The sequence below is a fragment of the Oncorhynchus mykiss genome, chromosome 13 (genome assembly GCF_013265735.2).
Source record: "Oncorhynchus mykiss isolate Arlee chromosome 13, USDA_OmykA_1.1, whole genome shotgun sequence".
Taxonomy (NCBI): domain Eukaryota; kingdom Metazoa; phylum Chordata; class Actinopteri; order Salmoniformes; family Salmonidae; genus Oncorhynchus; species Oncorhynchus mykiss.
The window spans coordinates 44,640,931-44,654,961 of NC_048577.1; the positions used below are offsets into that span (position 1 = coordinate 44,640,931).

The 14,031-nt window shown below is 46.0% G+C and overlaps 3 protein-coding genes across 5 annotated transcripts; 1 reads left to right on the top strand and 2 right to left on the bottom strand.

Moving 5' to 3' along the window:
- Positions 1–1,497: 1,497 nt before the first annotated feature.
- LOC118938554 (SUN domain-containing protein 2-like) lies at positions 1,498–3,043 on the bottom strand. Its single transcript, XM_036942625.1, has 4 exons — positions 2,886–3,043; positions 2,488–2,658; positions 2,099–2,188; positions 1,498–1,779 (listed from the first exon to the last, which is right to left on the bottom strand). Exons 2-4 carry the CDS (start codon positions 2,602–2,604, stop codon positions 1,666–1,668), a joined length of 321 nt encoding a protein of 106 aa, XP_036798520.1. The 5' UTR covers positions 2,605–2,658; positions 2,886–3,043; the 3' UTR covers positions 1,498–1,665.
- Positions 3,044–3,720: 677 nt separating this feature from the next.
- Positions 3,721–8,102, bottom strand: LOC118938082. Its single transcript, XM_036939756.1, has 11 exons — positions 8,002–8,102; positions 7,790–7,908; positions 7,254–7,451; positions 7,017–7,082; positions 6,826–6,926; positions 6,626–6,679; positions 6,278–6,331; positions 6,045–6,118; positions 5,743–5,881; positions 5,535–5,657; positions 3,721–3,816 (listed from the first exon to the last, which is right to left on the bottom strand). Exons 1-11 carry the CDS (start codon positions 8,100–8,102, stop codon positions 3,721–3,723), a joined length of 1,125 nt encoding a protein of 374 aa, XP_036795651.1.
- Positions 8,103–8,917: 815 nt separating this feature from the next.
- On the top strand, positions 8,918–12,808 carry LOC110486509 (volume-regulated anion channel subunit LRRC8D-like). 3 transcript variants are annotated; one of them, XM_021558154.2, is made up of 5 exons: positions 8,918–9,394; positions 10,002–11,098; positions 11,206–11,456; positions 12,185–12,538; positions 12,669–12,808. In XM_021558154.2, the coding sequence occupies exons 2-5, from the start codon at positions 10,172–10,174 to the stop codon at positions 12,682–12,684; spliced, it is 1,548 nt and encodes a 515-aa protein (XP_021413829.2). In that variant the 5' UTR covers positions 8,918–9,394; positions 10,002–10,171; the 3' UTR covers positions 12,685–12,808. The 3 variants fall into 3 exon arrangements, with proteins under 3 accessions (XP_021413829.2, XP_021413830.2, XP_036797122.1); XM_021558155.2 differs by having other exon boundaries at positions 8,918–11,098; XM_036941227.1 differs by lacking the exon at positions 12,669–12,808 and having other exon boundaries at positions 8,918–11,098; positions 12,291–12,509.
- The last annotated feature ends 1,223 nt before the right edge of the window (positions 12,809–14,031 follow it).

Genomic DNA, 14,031 nt, shown 5'->3' on the forward strand with positions numbered 1-14,031 from the left:
CCCATCATGTATCATGTATAAAAAAAATGTTGCCCAGTTGCCCACTCGGGCGGTCTAAGGCACTGCATCTCAGTGCTAGAGGCATCACTACAGACCCTGGTTTGATTCCAGGCTGTATCACAACCGCCCGTAATTGGGAGTTCCATAGGGCGGCGCACAATTGGCTCAGTGTCGTCCGGGTTAGGGTCTGGCCGAGGTAAGCTGTCATTGTAAACAAAAATGTGTTCTTAACTGACTTGCCTAGTTAAATAAAGGTTAAATAAAATATGTTTGGGCTACAATGGCTAGAAGAAGAGATTTCAGTGACTTTAAAAGAGGGGTCTCAAAGGAGCATGGGGCTTTAATAAAGAGTGTGTGTGTGTGTGTGTGTGTGTGTGTGTGTGTGTGTGTGTGTGTGTGTGTGTGTGTGTGTGTGTGTGTGTGTGTGTGTGTCTGTGTGTGTGTGTTACCAGATCTCAACCCAATTGAACACTTATGAAAGATTTTGGAGCAGCGCCTGAGACAGCATTTTATACCACCAACAAAACACCAAATGATTGAATTTCTCATGAAAGAATGTTGTTGCATCCCTCCAATAGAGTTCCAGACACTTGTAGCATCTATGCCAAGGATAATTAAAGCTGTTCTGGCAGCTCGTGGTGGCCCAACGCCCTGTTAAGACACTTTATGTTGATGTTTTACAATATCTTGGCAGTTATCTGCATATAAGGATAGAGGTGAATTAAACAGGATTTCAGATGCACGTGCTTATCATGTATGAGGCAGAATAATCTGCACAATCCTCTGTCTCTTACAGCTGCGATTCACACTCTCATGAGATTTTCTCTCTCGACTTGACACATCCCTTTCACATCCGCTCTGGTTCCCATCACTGCAAGGTCGCACCCATCCAGTCCCAGCATTGGTTTTTCTAACCTCTCTAGGCCATCACAAATAGACATACACACTAAGAAACACACCGCGGTGTACAATAGCTACATCATATTGGCCATCTCCCTCCATGTAGTTACTGTAAGCCTTCTAAAACTCCCCCTGACCCAGATACCACACACACACACACACACACACACACACACACACACACACACACACACACACACACACACACACACACACACACCTGCAAAATGGAACAAATAGAAGTTCAATAACATCAAACAAATGGCAAATCCAAAAACACAATCCCATGCTATTACTGCACAGTAGCCTACCTATGTGTTATCACCAGGACAAGACAATGGACCAAGAAATACATTTCCTCACACATTCATTTCGTGACTCTTCAACATAGTTAGAAGCCTATAGTTGCGGTGCTTGACACTGGTAGTCTTTGCCTAATCATCAATGACCCCTGGTGGATATGGAGCATCAATGCATCTTATTGTGCATCTTATCGTGTGTCAGTCAATATATATATATATATATATATATATATATATATATATGTGAGTTTGTACGCATTAAATCACCCCAGAATTGACCAAATAGAGATTTTATTTAGATGTACATATTTGCTAGAGGCAACATATACGCTCCAGTATGGAAAATAAGATATTATTGGGTTGGATGACACACACACTGGGGTTGGGGTGGATGACACACACACACTGGGGTTGGGGTGGATGACACACACACACTGGGGTTGGGGTGGACAGCGGATCTGTCTCACGCAGAAGGCATCTTGCCGTGAACCCGGAAGCTATACACACATGTGTAGTCCTGATGACCCCAGTTGCTGATGATACGGAGCTCCACATAACGATACACACTGTTAGGGTTCTGAGAGAGAGAAGTCCACTGTTATAATCATTTTGACACTTTTATTATATCAGCCCGCCTGTTGCACAAACAATCACCCCAAAAGTTAAACGGCTTAAAGCCAAATGAAATAATCTGTGTCAATGTCTGACATCATGTTATCTGTATCTCTACCATGTGTATCCCCACAGGGCACAGATGTCAAGTCAACGTCTATTCCACTTTGGTTCAACATCATTTTATTGAAATGACGTTTAAACAATGTTGATTCAACCAGTGTGTGCCCAGTGGGTCTCTACCATGTGTATCTCTAATATCTCTTTGTTAGTGTCTGACTCACAGGCAGTTTAAATGTCTGGATTGGATCCCCAGCCTGGTTAAACATGAAAGTCCCGAGCAGTGTTCCCTCTTCACTGTCAGTAGTCATGCCCTACACAGAGAGAGAGAGAGAGAGAGAGAGAGAGAGAGAGTGAGAGAGAGACAGAGAGCGAGAGAGAGAGACAGAGAGCAAGAGAGAGAGAGAGAGAGAAAGAGAGAGAGAGAGACAGAGAGCGAGAGAGAGAGACAGAGAGCAAGAGAGAGAGACAGAGAGCAAGAGAGAGAGAGAGAGAGAGAGAGAGAGAGAGAGAGAGAGAGAGAGGGAGAGTTAATTAAAGGTACTCAGCATAACACTCCAAAAACATTCCTGTGTGGTTATGATCAAATATACAGGGGTCAGAGGTGACTCACGTAGACAGCAAAGTCCTTAGGAGCGCTGTCTATGTGTCCAGTGGGAGAGACGGCAGTGGAGATGTGCTCCATGGTAACGTGGGTGACGTGGACAGGGTGAGACAGAGCTACAGTCATGGTGCCCTGGGCCCCGCGGAAAGGCCAACACTTACCAGGCTGCACCAGCTGGCCCTTTGGAGAGCAGAGAAAGGGAAGAGTAGGGGGAAGCAAGACAGAGGCGTGTCAGGCTGACAGTGATCTTTAAAGTGCATTCAATCATGGTCACATTACATTACAGTTTACAAAGGAAGTAGAGAGACAGACGGAGGGTGACAAAGTGTGAGTAGAGGAGTGAGGCAGGAGAGAGGAAGAGAGACAGACACACAGAGAGAGAGAGAGAGAGAGAGAGAGGTACTTACCTGAATTACAGTCCGGGGGCTCTCTGATGGAGACCACAGGGGAATCCCCAGGAAACTCACTCGGGCCGAACTGGTCTTATATGTCTCAGAGCAACGACTGGTTACAATGCTGGCACCTACACACACACACACACAGACACACACACAGTGAGCTCTGAGCATATTCAATAATATAGTCTATACCAGGGATCATGAACTAGATTCAGCTGTGGGCAGATTTTTTCGTGAGCGGATGATCGAGGGGCTGGAACATAAAATAATTCCAAACAGATATAATATTTGACAAAAACATGATCACTTCAAACCTTGCTTACATTTGTATAGGATCACATGTCTCGCTATTATACTTGGGAACAGATTTATTTTATGTCATTTGCACACACTGTATATAGACTTCCTTTTTTTCTATTGTGTTATTGACTGTACGTGTCAGGATTTGGCCAGGATTGTTCCGGTTTTGGCCACTAGATGCCCCCATTGTGCTTTTTACCTTTTTCTCTTAGAATTACTTTTGATGTTGTGGATTTATATTTTTTGCCTGAAGAGCTTTCCTTTTTACTTTATTAAAACAGTCTCAAGTACTGCTGTGTCTGCCTCATCTTCTGGGTTCTGCTGACTATTAGTGGCTCAGTTTGCTAAGTGACTGTTTCTCACATCGGAGACCCGAGTTCGTAACCCGGTCTAGACAGTATGCTTGTTTATTCCATGTGTAACATGGGTTGTTTGTGTCGCACTGCTTTGGCCAGGTCACAGTTGTAAATTAAAACGTGTTCTCAACTAGCTTACCTGGTGAAATATATATTTTCAAAATGTGCCCCCCAAAAAAAGTGATCAGTCACAAACCTTGGGACTCGAGGGCGAAGTTGGGCATTTTGTCAGCCAGTGGACGACTGCAGTCTTTCACCACCTGTTTCACATCCTGTCTCTCATCCTGTCTCTCATCCTGACATACATTTACACACAGTTCTATCACATTTCATGTTCATTTTTGGGACAAATAATGCAAAATATCCAAAAATTTAAACATCTACATAGCCTTGCAAAAGTATTCATCCCCTTGGCGTTTTTCCTATTTTGTTGCATTACAACCTGTAATTTAAATGGATTTTTATTTGGATTTAATGTCATGGAAATACACAAAATAGTCCAAATTGGTGAAGTGAAATGAGAAAAAAAAACTTATTCCAAAAAATACCAAATTAAAAAAACAGAAAAGTGGTTTGTGCATATGTATTCACACCCTTTACTATGAAGCCACTAAATATGATCTGGTACAACCAGTTACCTTCAGAAGTCACATAATTAGTTACATAAAATACACCTGTGTGCAATCAAAGTGTCACATGATCCCAGTATATATACACCTGTTCCGAAAGGCCCCAGAGTCTGCAACACCGCCAAGCGGCACCATGAAGACCAAGGAGCTATCCAAACAGGTCAGGGACGAAGTAGTGGAGAAGTACATATCAGGGTTGGGTTATAAAAACATATCCAAAACGTTCAACATCCCACAGAGCACCATTAAATTGATTACAACAAAATGGAAAGAATATGGCACTACAACAAACCTGTCAAGAGAGGGCCGCCCACCAAAACTCATGGACCAGGCAAGGAGGGCATTAATCAGAGAGGAGAGGAAACAAAGAGACCAAAGATAACCCTGAATGAGCTGCAAAGCTCCACAGCAGAGATTGGAGAATCTGTCCATTGGCCCAATTTAAGCCGCACACTTCACAGAGCTGGGCTTTATGGAAGAGTGGCCAGAAAAAAGCCATTGCTTAAAGAAAAAAATAAGCAAACACGTTTGGTGTTCGCCAAAAGGCATGTGGGAGACTCCTCAAACTTATGGAAGTTTGGTCAGATTAGACAAAAATGTAGCTTTTTGGCCATCAAGGAAAATTCTATGTCTGGTGCAAACCCAACACCTCTCATCACCCCGAGAACATCATCCCAACAGTGAAGCATGCTGGTGGCAGCATCATGCTGTGTAGATGTTTTTCATCGGCAATGACTGGGAAACTGGTCAGAATTGAAGGAATGATGGATGGCGCAAAATGCAGGGAAATTATTGAGGAAAACCTGTTTCAGTCTTCCAGAGATTTGAGACTGGGATGGAGATTCACCTTCCAGCAAGACAATGGCCCTAATTATACTGCTAAAGCAACACTTGAGTGGTTTAAGGGGAAACATTTAAATATCTTGGAATGGCCAAGTCAAAGCCCAGACCTCAATCCATTTGAGACTCTGTGGTATGACTTAAATATTGCTGTACACCAGTGGAACCCATCCAACTTGAAGGAGCCGGAGCAGTTTTGCCTTGAAGAATGAGCAAAAATCCCAGCGGCTAGATGTGCCAAGATTATAGAGACAAACCCCAAGAGACTTGCAGTTGTAATTGCTGCTAAAGGTGGCTCTACAAAGTATTGACTTTGGGGGGGTGTGAATAGTTATGCACGCTGAAGTTCTGTTTTTTTGTGGCATTTCTTGTCTGTTTCACAATAAATAAATATTTTGCTTCTTCAAAGTGGTAGGCATGATGTGTAAATCAAATTATACAAACCTACCCAAAATCTATTTTAATTCCAGGTTGTAAGGCAACAAAATAGGAAAATTGCCAAGGGGGGTGAATACTTTCGCAAGCCACTGTACCTGGGCCAATCTATCTCTGAGCCATTTGCCCATGGCCTCTATGAACTCAGGGGTCAGGTGTGTGTTGGTTGGTGTCAGAGCGGAAGGAGGCTGGTTCTTTATAGAGGTCACCTGATGCTGCAGCTACAGAAACAGAGAGATCACATATATTATGAAATAAAGGGTGTGTGTGTGTGTGTGTGTGTGTGTGTGTGTGTGTGTGGGTTACCGTGTCGCTGACGTCCTCCAGGGCCCTAACTCTTCCTCTAGTAAAGAGTAGGTGTTCTTGTAGATCAGCCACCTGCTTGCTGAACTCTGTAGCTTCCTGATCCAGGCGACGATCAAAGCTCACACTCTCAAAGTCCACACTAGAGACAATACAATACAACTTTATTTTCCATTTTGGGAGAGGTTTGTCTTGTAGAATAGAAAACAACATAACTTTCAGGAGTAGGAGCTAGGGGCTAGGGGTTAGGGGCTAGGAGCTAGGGGCAAGGCACTGAGCTTGTTTCAGGACTGGCACACACTCACCTGTCCACCCTCACTCTCATGTCGTCAATCTCGGTCTTCACACACCTCAGGTCCTTAGTCATTCTTTGTAACATCTATAGGGTAAGACAAACTCAATTAAATTATCTTCATTCCTTCCTGAGAGGCAATTATTGACACCTAAATTAAAGAATATTGGACGAAACACAACATTGGGCAGTGTTTTTAAACTTTGAAGGTATGTCTATTTAAAGGGTTAGATTGACGTGTCTCACCTCGGAAATGTCCTGTTGCTGGTTTTCTTTCTGTTTCATAATTTCAATCTCTCTCTGCAAGACACACACACACATGCAACATGTCCATCATGATTGAGGTCAATTCCATTTCAATTCTAGTCAATTGAGAAAGTGAACCAAACTCCAATTTAAATGAAAAATGTTCAGAATTGAAAAGCATAAGAGACTAGGAATTTGAATGTTTGTGTACTTCCCTGAAGTGATGGAATTAAAATAGAATTGTCTCCAACCTATTTTCGGTATGCTCCACCCCCCCCCCCCCCCCCCCCCCCCTCCCCTTCTCTCACTTTCTCTCTCTCTCTCTCTCTCTCTCCCTCGCTCTCTCACCAGTATAGTATCCATTTGCATTTCGAAAGCTGAATTCATGATAGGAGTTCCATGCTGTAGAAAGAGATTCAACAAGTCCTTATTGGACAATCAGGCTCATAACTTCAATGCAACATTCACCCAATCAATGCATAGATAATAGACATGAGACAAACAGTAGGGCTAAGTACAGTATTAGACAGATGAAAAACAGGTCCTACCGTAGTCTTTTGAGTCAGATCAGGTCGAGGGTCAGGTTGAGTCGGTCGGGTCATCAGATTAAGGTTCATGGTGGGGAATGCAGTCGAAAACAGGAATACGGCTGGGAAGACATTGTAGTACTAGTTACACAGACGACATCTAGTTGATTAGGAGGACATTTAGATGTGTAAACATGTGATGTAGCACTCACCGAAGGTCAGAAGAAAGGGGAGGAGGAAGAGCAGGATGGCAAACCAGGAAGGCAACCATGAACGGGCTACAGGGGGAAACACATAGGGCCAAAGCTAATACTAATGCTAACAAACAAGGCACAAGCAGAGAGAAAAGCTAACGCTCAGCTAATGCTAATGCTAACAAACTACGAGTATAGAGACCAGCTGTCTCTAATGTTGTCTCTCGTACACAAACACATACACATTGCACTCACTGAAAATAGCATCGGTCCTTGTGCCAATTCCACTAGAGAAGCTCCTGCTGGAGCATGTCCTAGGCCTTTGTGGCTCTTCAGAGCAGTAGCTCATGCTTGAGAAGCTCAGGCTGGGGTCCAGGGCCACACTGGGGGCCACACTAGGAGGAGACAGGAAGGTCTGCCTTCTCTGGGTGACCCTCAATGTTGGAGACAAATCTGACATAGGGAGGGGGAGGGGAGAGGCAGAGAGAGGGAGATAAGGGAGGTTGAGTATTTTAGACATATACAGTATATTGTGTATACATATCCAATTATTTCAGACTGACACAAATGTCTAATCCAAGCAATGGAGTTAGAGGGTAGGCCTGGTCCCAGATCTGTTTATGTTGTCTTGCCAACTCCTATGGCCATTGCCATGGTGTGACAATGACCACAGGAGTTGGAAGGACAGAACAAACAGATCTCAGACCAGGCGACTAGTCAACACAAGGGGCTAATAGAGGTTGATAACGTGAACACCAACTAGCTAGGACAGGAAGTGATGTCTGCAGTACCAATGTCATCAGCATTGATGTTTCGCTCATTGGTGAAGTTGGTGGCACTGACAGTGCTGCTGGCCTGACTGGATCGGGAAGAATCCTTATGTCCCCCAGTTCTCTTCTTATTGAAAACCCTGAGAGGGACACACACAGTTTTAACACTGTTCTAACACTACCGTTCAATGCAAAAAAGATCACACGCAAGATGCACTCATACAGATATTCACCTGACGGGGCTCTCCCTGTAGGAGATGCAGGAGGAAGACTCATCATCGGAGGACTGGTTATAGTACCCTCCGGTTACTAGCCTCGCGCTTCTCCTAGGCATGACTGAGAGGGGGGGGGGGGGGGGGGGGGGGGGGCAAGTGAGATTTATTTATTGATTTCAAATTAGCCTACTTTTAGGCAAGTGAGATTTATTTATTGATTTCAAATTAGCCTACTTTTAAACAAATAGGCCTATTGACTAAAACCAGGCATTTTATCACAGATATAAATGGCCTTCTACTTACCGGAGTCTTGCAATCATAGGCTATAGTAATTGTCGCAGTCTGTAAAATCAGATGTTGCAAGAGCAAGTGAAACTTTGCAAATGAGCCACTGTGTTGAAAACGGCAATTACACCGTTATTTACATTGTTGCGTAGAAGGAGCCCAGGACACGTCATAATCGGCTCTCTGCGCGCTCTGGCCTACTTGATTGACTGGCAGTGCGATCACTGCCCTAAACCCTAACCCTAACCTTAACCCATACCCTAACCTTAACCCATAACCTAACCCTTACCCTTACCCTTACCCTTTCACATGTCAACTTCAATGGTGTATGTCCCAAGGATCCCGGATAGCGCTGACCCTTGATTGACAACGGTCCTCCCGCTCATTCGTCTCCAAATGTCCATTGATTGTTCGAATAAGTAATACGTTTATTTTATTTATTTATTTGGTTTATTTAAAAAGGACCATGCACTATTAAAACTAATCTCACAAGAAATTTGATGCATTGTAATTTGAATTATATTTAGCCCAGCTAAACAGCTCATTAAGGCTTCATCTCCCCGGCCCGGGCAGCTGAACAATAGCCTTCATCTCTTCGGTTTATTGGAGTCTCATTATACAAATTGTAAGCCTATAAGCTACTGTAAGAGGGAACATGTGCCAGCCAGGGTGAAATAAATAAGCACAAAAGACACTGTATAGTTTTTTGTTGTAAATTATTATTTTATATTTTGTTTGTTTGTAATAATACTTTTTGGAGGGGAGTAGGACTAGGCTACAGACAGAGCCTTCTATTGCAATAAAAGGCTTTGGCTATGGACTGGGCTGAAATTAATTAGATTTCTTCTCAACATCGCACTTCGTCATGACAACCGTTAAAGAGCCAAAACCCCGTGTTTGTCACCACTGCCGCGGCGCTCCACTCTCAGCACCAGTCACCGCCCGCAACAGAAAAAGTTTTTTATGTTTAATTCTTGAGAGAACCGGACCGCACCGGACTAGTCACCCCAGAGCGATGCACCGCGCAATTCACTGTTGTTTTTCTAGACACCGTTTGAGCAGCATACAGACAAGAAAACGTTTTTGTGAAAGAAAAAGCTGTCTGACAAACGTGCTGTGGTTGCAGGTAAGTTTTATTATTTTTGCATTGTGTTATTTAACAACTCTTGAGAATAATTAAGGCATCTGTTTCAGTAACTGATTAACTTTAAATGCAAATCTTAGCCTAAATATTGGCTACTGAAATATTGCATTCCAATGTCAAACTCACATAAATGTGTAACACAATGCGAATGACACTTCCAATATTCTGTAGGACACTCTTCCTCGAGCGTACCCTGCCTGTCATAACCAGGGCACACTGGTATACTGACTAGACTACTGCCTAATATATGGCAGTGTGTGTCAGGGGGATGAAGAAGAGAACCAGGAGCCAGAAACGTCCTCTCATTCAGTTAAATCTACAGTCAACGACATGTCACATATTACCCTATTACCTTAAACTATATTAAACATGTAGTTTTGAATCATATTATCTTTCAGCGGGGTCGGGTAACCACTTTTAACTTTGTTTAACAAAGCTCTCTGTAACAGTTCTAAACCACAAGACTTGTTGGTTGGGGAAAAATGTAATGGATTGAATTGGAGGCCAGTCTTGTAAATAGTCTGTCTCCTATAAAGTGCACTTTTTTCTCTCACTTCCTTTTCGGATTATCTTGTCTCTTTCCCAACAGTCAAATCTCCTACACCAGTGTTTTTTAAATGTCGGGTCTGGTCCCACTGGAGGGCTGCAACTGATTTCTTTCAGGTCTGGATCCTGGCACAATAAGCATTGGAGTTTTTTGGTGACAGCAGAATCACTATTCCACCATTTTGTTAGTCAGTTCTTTACCCAGCATAAGCCATGTTCAGCCTGTCAGAGCTGGCCTCTCTGAGTGAGCGTCAGGGCACCTCCAAGCTGCTGAAGCCCTGGTGGGAGGTCTTCATGGATTACCTGGTGGTGCTGATGCTCATGGTATCTGTGTTGTCAGGCACCCTGTTGCTATCTCGAGACAGGGTGGTGTGTCTCCCCCTGGACCTCACTACCACCCCCACTAACCAGAACACCTCATCCAGCAGTGGTATCGTACCTCAACCCCACCCCCCTAACAGGCCCCCCACCAAACCATCCCCCCTACCAGCCAGCCCTTGGACCCCTGCTAGGGGCAGACGCACCCACCTGGACTACCAGCGGTATGTCTACATTAGCCAGGTGTGCTACCACGAGGCCCTGCCCTGGTACTCCCGCTTCTTCCCCTATGTGGCTCTACTCCAGTCCCTGGTGCTATTGGCCAGTGGTTGCTTCTGGTTCCACTTCCCCCTCACCTCCGCCCGCATAGAGCACTTCCTGACCATCCTGGCCAAGTGCTGTGAGTCTCCCTGGACCTCCCGCGCCCTGTCCCATGCCGCCCGCCAGGAGGAGGGAGGGGAGGAGACAGGCCCCCAGGATCTCCAAACGCCTCCTCCTACTCTCCTGTCTTCACCCCCTGTACCCCGCAACCGCCAGTCCAGCCTGGACTCGGGCACAGACAGCCCCCTGCTGGTGAGATCGGATAGCGCGTCCACTGCCGCCCCTCCCTCGCCCTGCCCCTCCACTCTCTCCCGGACCTCCTCCCTGTCCACCATGTCTCTGTCCCGGGCCCATGTCCCGGCTTCTAAATCCCCTGTGGTGCTGGATGGTTCACGGCAGGTTGCCAGTTTGGACCGGAGTGACGGGGAGCAGGCCAGGGCACTGTTCGAGAGGGTGCGTCGCTTCCGCTCCCACTGTGAGAACTCTGAAGTCATCTACAAGGTCAGGGGTCATTTACTGAACGTGTCTGAACTCTTTTTTGATGTATCTGTTTACCATAACACACCTTCACATTCACTATCCCTGTTTTCTCCTCTCTCCTGCTGTAGGTGTACTTGGCCCAGACGGTGTTCAAGCTGCTGCTGGTGGAGCTGATAGTGGGCTACACCACCCCTCTGATGAGCTCCATCTCATTCACCCACACCTGCCTACCCCAGGCCCACGCCCTGACTGGCTACAGTGCCTTTGAGTGTACCCATGCCCTGGCCTCGGTCCTCCACAAGTTGCTGCTGGCCTACATCAGCCTGGTGGGGCTCTTTGGCCTGCTGAGCATCTACACCCTCAGCTGGATCCTCCACAGGTCTGGATTGCAGATTAGTGGCAAAATGTTTATGAGTGTTGTGACTGTAATTTGCATTTTATTTTCCCATCTATTTTAATTTGCTTTGCTCTGCAGCCAGTGGTATAAAGTACTTAATCAAAAATACTTTAAAGTACTACTTAAGTAGTTTGCTTTAATTTACTATTTATATTTTTTATTTACTTTTACTTTTACTTCTCTACATTCTTAAGGAAAATAATGTAATTTTTACTTCTGACACCCAAAAGTACTCGTTACATTCGAATGCTTAGTATGATAGGAAAACAGTCCAATTCATGCAATTCTCAAAAGAACATCCCTGGTCATCCGTACTGCACCTGGTCTGGCGGACTCACTATACCCAAAATGCTTAATTAGTCAATGAAGTCTGAGTGTTGGACTGTGCCCCTGGCTATCCGTAAATGAAAAAAACTTGAAAATCATGCTGTCTGGTTTGCTTAATATAAAGACTGTGAAATTATACATATATACTTTTACTATTGATACTTAAGTATATTTAAAACCAAATACTTTTAGACTTTTACTTAAGTAGTATTTTGCTGGGTGACTTTCACTTTTACTTGATTCATTTTCTATTAAGGTATTTTCTATTAAGGTACTTTTACTCAAGTATGACAATTTGGTACTTTTTCCACTACTGTCTGCAGCATACTAGTACTTTTGTTGTTAACTATACAGTGCTATGTTTGTGGTTGCGCACCCCTCAGCTCCCTGTGTCAATACTTCTTTAACAAACTGAGGGAGCTGGGCTCCATGAGGGATGTCCCTGACTTATGTAATGACCTGGCCTTCCTGTTACACATGGCTGACCAGTACGACCCCCTACTGGCCCAGCGCCTTTCCGTCTTCCTGTCACCTGTCAGCGAGACACGCCTGCTGGAGGAGAGCCTAGAGAGGCGCTGGGGTTCCGAGCTGCAGCTGCAGCTGCCCCTGCTGCAGCTGGTGGCCCTGCCGCGCCTGCCCCCCGCCCTCTTCACCCTCAGCCAGCTGGTGGTGCTCAAGCTGGAGCTCATCTCAGACGCCAAGCTCCCCGCACAGGTGGCCAACATGACCTCACTCAGGTGAGCCATATAGCCAACAATGAAGCCACCAAATATTCAAATAATCTACATGCAATATACACTTTATAGAAGTGTTTGGCTTGGTGTGTTCTAGACAAAGGGGCTTCAACTGTTTTATATGTCACAACAGGGAGCTTCATTTGTAACACTGTACTGCAGCCATGCAGCCTGGTGCCCTGGTGGTTCTGCAGGAGCGTCTGGAGGCCCTGCACCTCACCTCCACCCAGGCTGCAGAGATCCCTGGCTGGGTCTACTCTCTCTGCGGCCTGCAGGAGTTGCACTTTTCTGGCCGGCTGGGCTGCGAGGGTGGGGTGGGTCGTGGCTGGGCCCTGGGAAGCCTCAGGCAGCTCCGTCATCTCCGGTTGCTGGTCCTGAGAGGCATGCTGCAGCGTGTGCCCGGGGAGCTGGGGGAGTTGGCAGGAAGCCTGGTGAGGCTGGAGATCCACAACGAGGGCTCCAGGCTGCTGGTGCTGACGGGCCTGCGGTGTGTGGCCAGCCTAACCGAGTTGCAGCTGCAGGACTACCACCTGGAGCGCCTGCCCTCTGCCCTGCTGGCCCTCACCAGCCTGCGCACCCTGGACCTGCAGCACAACAGCCTGCGCACCCTGGAGGAGCTTCTAGGGCTGGCACACCTCCGCCGCCTCTCCTGCCTCAGGCTGGCCCATAACCGTGTTCTGGCGCTACCGGCTAGTGTTGGTGTACTGCGTGCTCTGGAGCTCCTGGACCTGGGGTACAACCAGCTCCAGAGCCTTCCCCCGGCCCTCTTCACCCTCCACCACATACGTCGCCTCCTACTGGCTGGCAACCTGCTGGATGAGCTGCCAGCAGAGGTAGGGGCACTGACATTTCTCACCGAGCTGGACCTGAGTGGGAACAGGCTGGAGAGTCTGCCTCCAGAGCTCTTCAGTCGCTGTTTGGAGCGGCGGAGCCTGAATGTATCACACAACTCCTTGGGTTCCCTGCCTCCAGGGCTGAGCAACCTGAGTCACCTGTCCCGCCTGGACCTCCGCAGCAACAGTCTGGAGGAGCTGCCCATGGAGCTGGGCTGCTGTTCAGGACTGCATGGAGAAGGTCTGCTGGTGGAGGACTGGCTGCTCCATGCACTGCCACGACATGTGAAGGAGTTCCTAACCCAGCCTGGCTCTCATACCGGCAAATCCTTAGAATCACACTCCCGTCCAGACTCAGATAGCTTCCCCTACTTCTCGGCTACCCAGTGGAGTTTCTCCGCTCTGGAATCACGGATATAGAACTGGAGATTAATATTGTCTAACCTGTCATAGAATACATTCAACATCTTGTAGTGTTTGTATTGTTTTGGACAATTCATATATTTTTTTATGCTTATTTTATTTCTGACATTTTATTTTTTACCACCTATTTTTCTTATTGACCACTCTTTTCTATCACTTGTTGAGTTTGTAGGGTACATCACTGCAGCGCTGACACATCCACAATCTAGACAAAAAGTGATTTTACATGAAAGTTCATAG

Coding starts and splice junctions, on each gene's coding strand:
- LOC118938554 (XM_036942625.1), bottom strand. CDS start 2,604: ATGACTGTAGCTCTGTCTCACCCTGTCCACGTCACCCACGTTACCATG. Junction 2,189..2,487: donor CTAAGGACTTTGCTGTCTAC/GTGAGTCACCTC, acceptor CTCTCTGTGTAG/GGCATGACTACTGACAGTGA. Junction 1,780..2,098: donor TCCAGACATTTAAACTGCCT/GTGAGTCAGACA, acceptor TCTCTCTCTCAG/AACCCTAACAGTGTGTATCG.
- LOC118938082 (XM_036939756.1), bottom strand. CDS start 8,102: ATGCCTAGGAGAAGCGCGAGGCTAGTAACCGGAGGGTACTATAACCAG. Junction 7,909..8,001: donor TACAGGGAGAGCCCCGTCAG/GTGAATATCTGT, acceptor TGTCCCTCTCAG/GGTTTTCAATAAGAAGAGAA. Junction 3,817..5,534: donor TCAGAGATAGATTGGCCCAG/GTACAGTGGCTT, acceptor GATGAGAGACAG/GATGAGAGACAGGATGTGAA.
- LOC110486509 (XM_021558155.2), top strand. CDS start 10,172: ATGTTCAGCCTGTCAGAGCTGGCCTCTCTGAGTGAGCGTCAGGGCACC. Junction 11,099..11,205: donor ACTCTGAAGTCATCTACAAG/GTCAGGGGTCAT, acceptor CTCCTGCTGTAG/GTGTACTTGGCCCAGACGGT. Junction 11,457..12,184: donor CTCAGCTGGATCCTCCACAG/GTCTGGATTGCA, acceptor CGCACCCCTCAG/CTCCCTGTGTCAATACTTCT.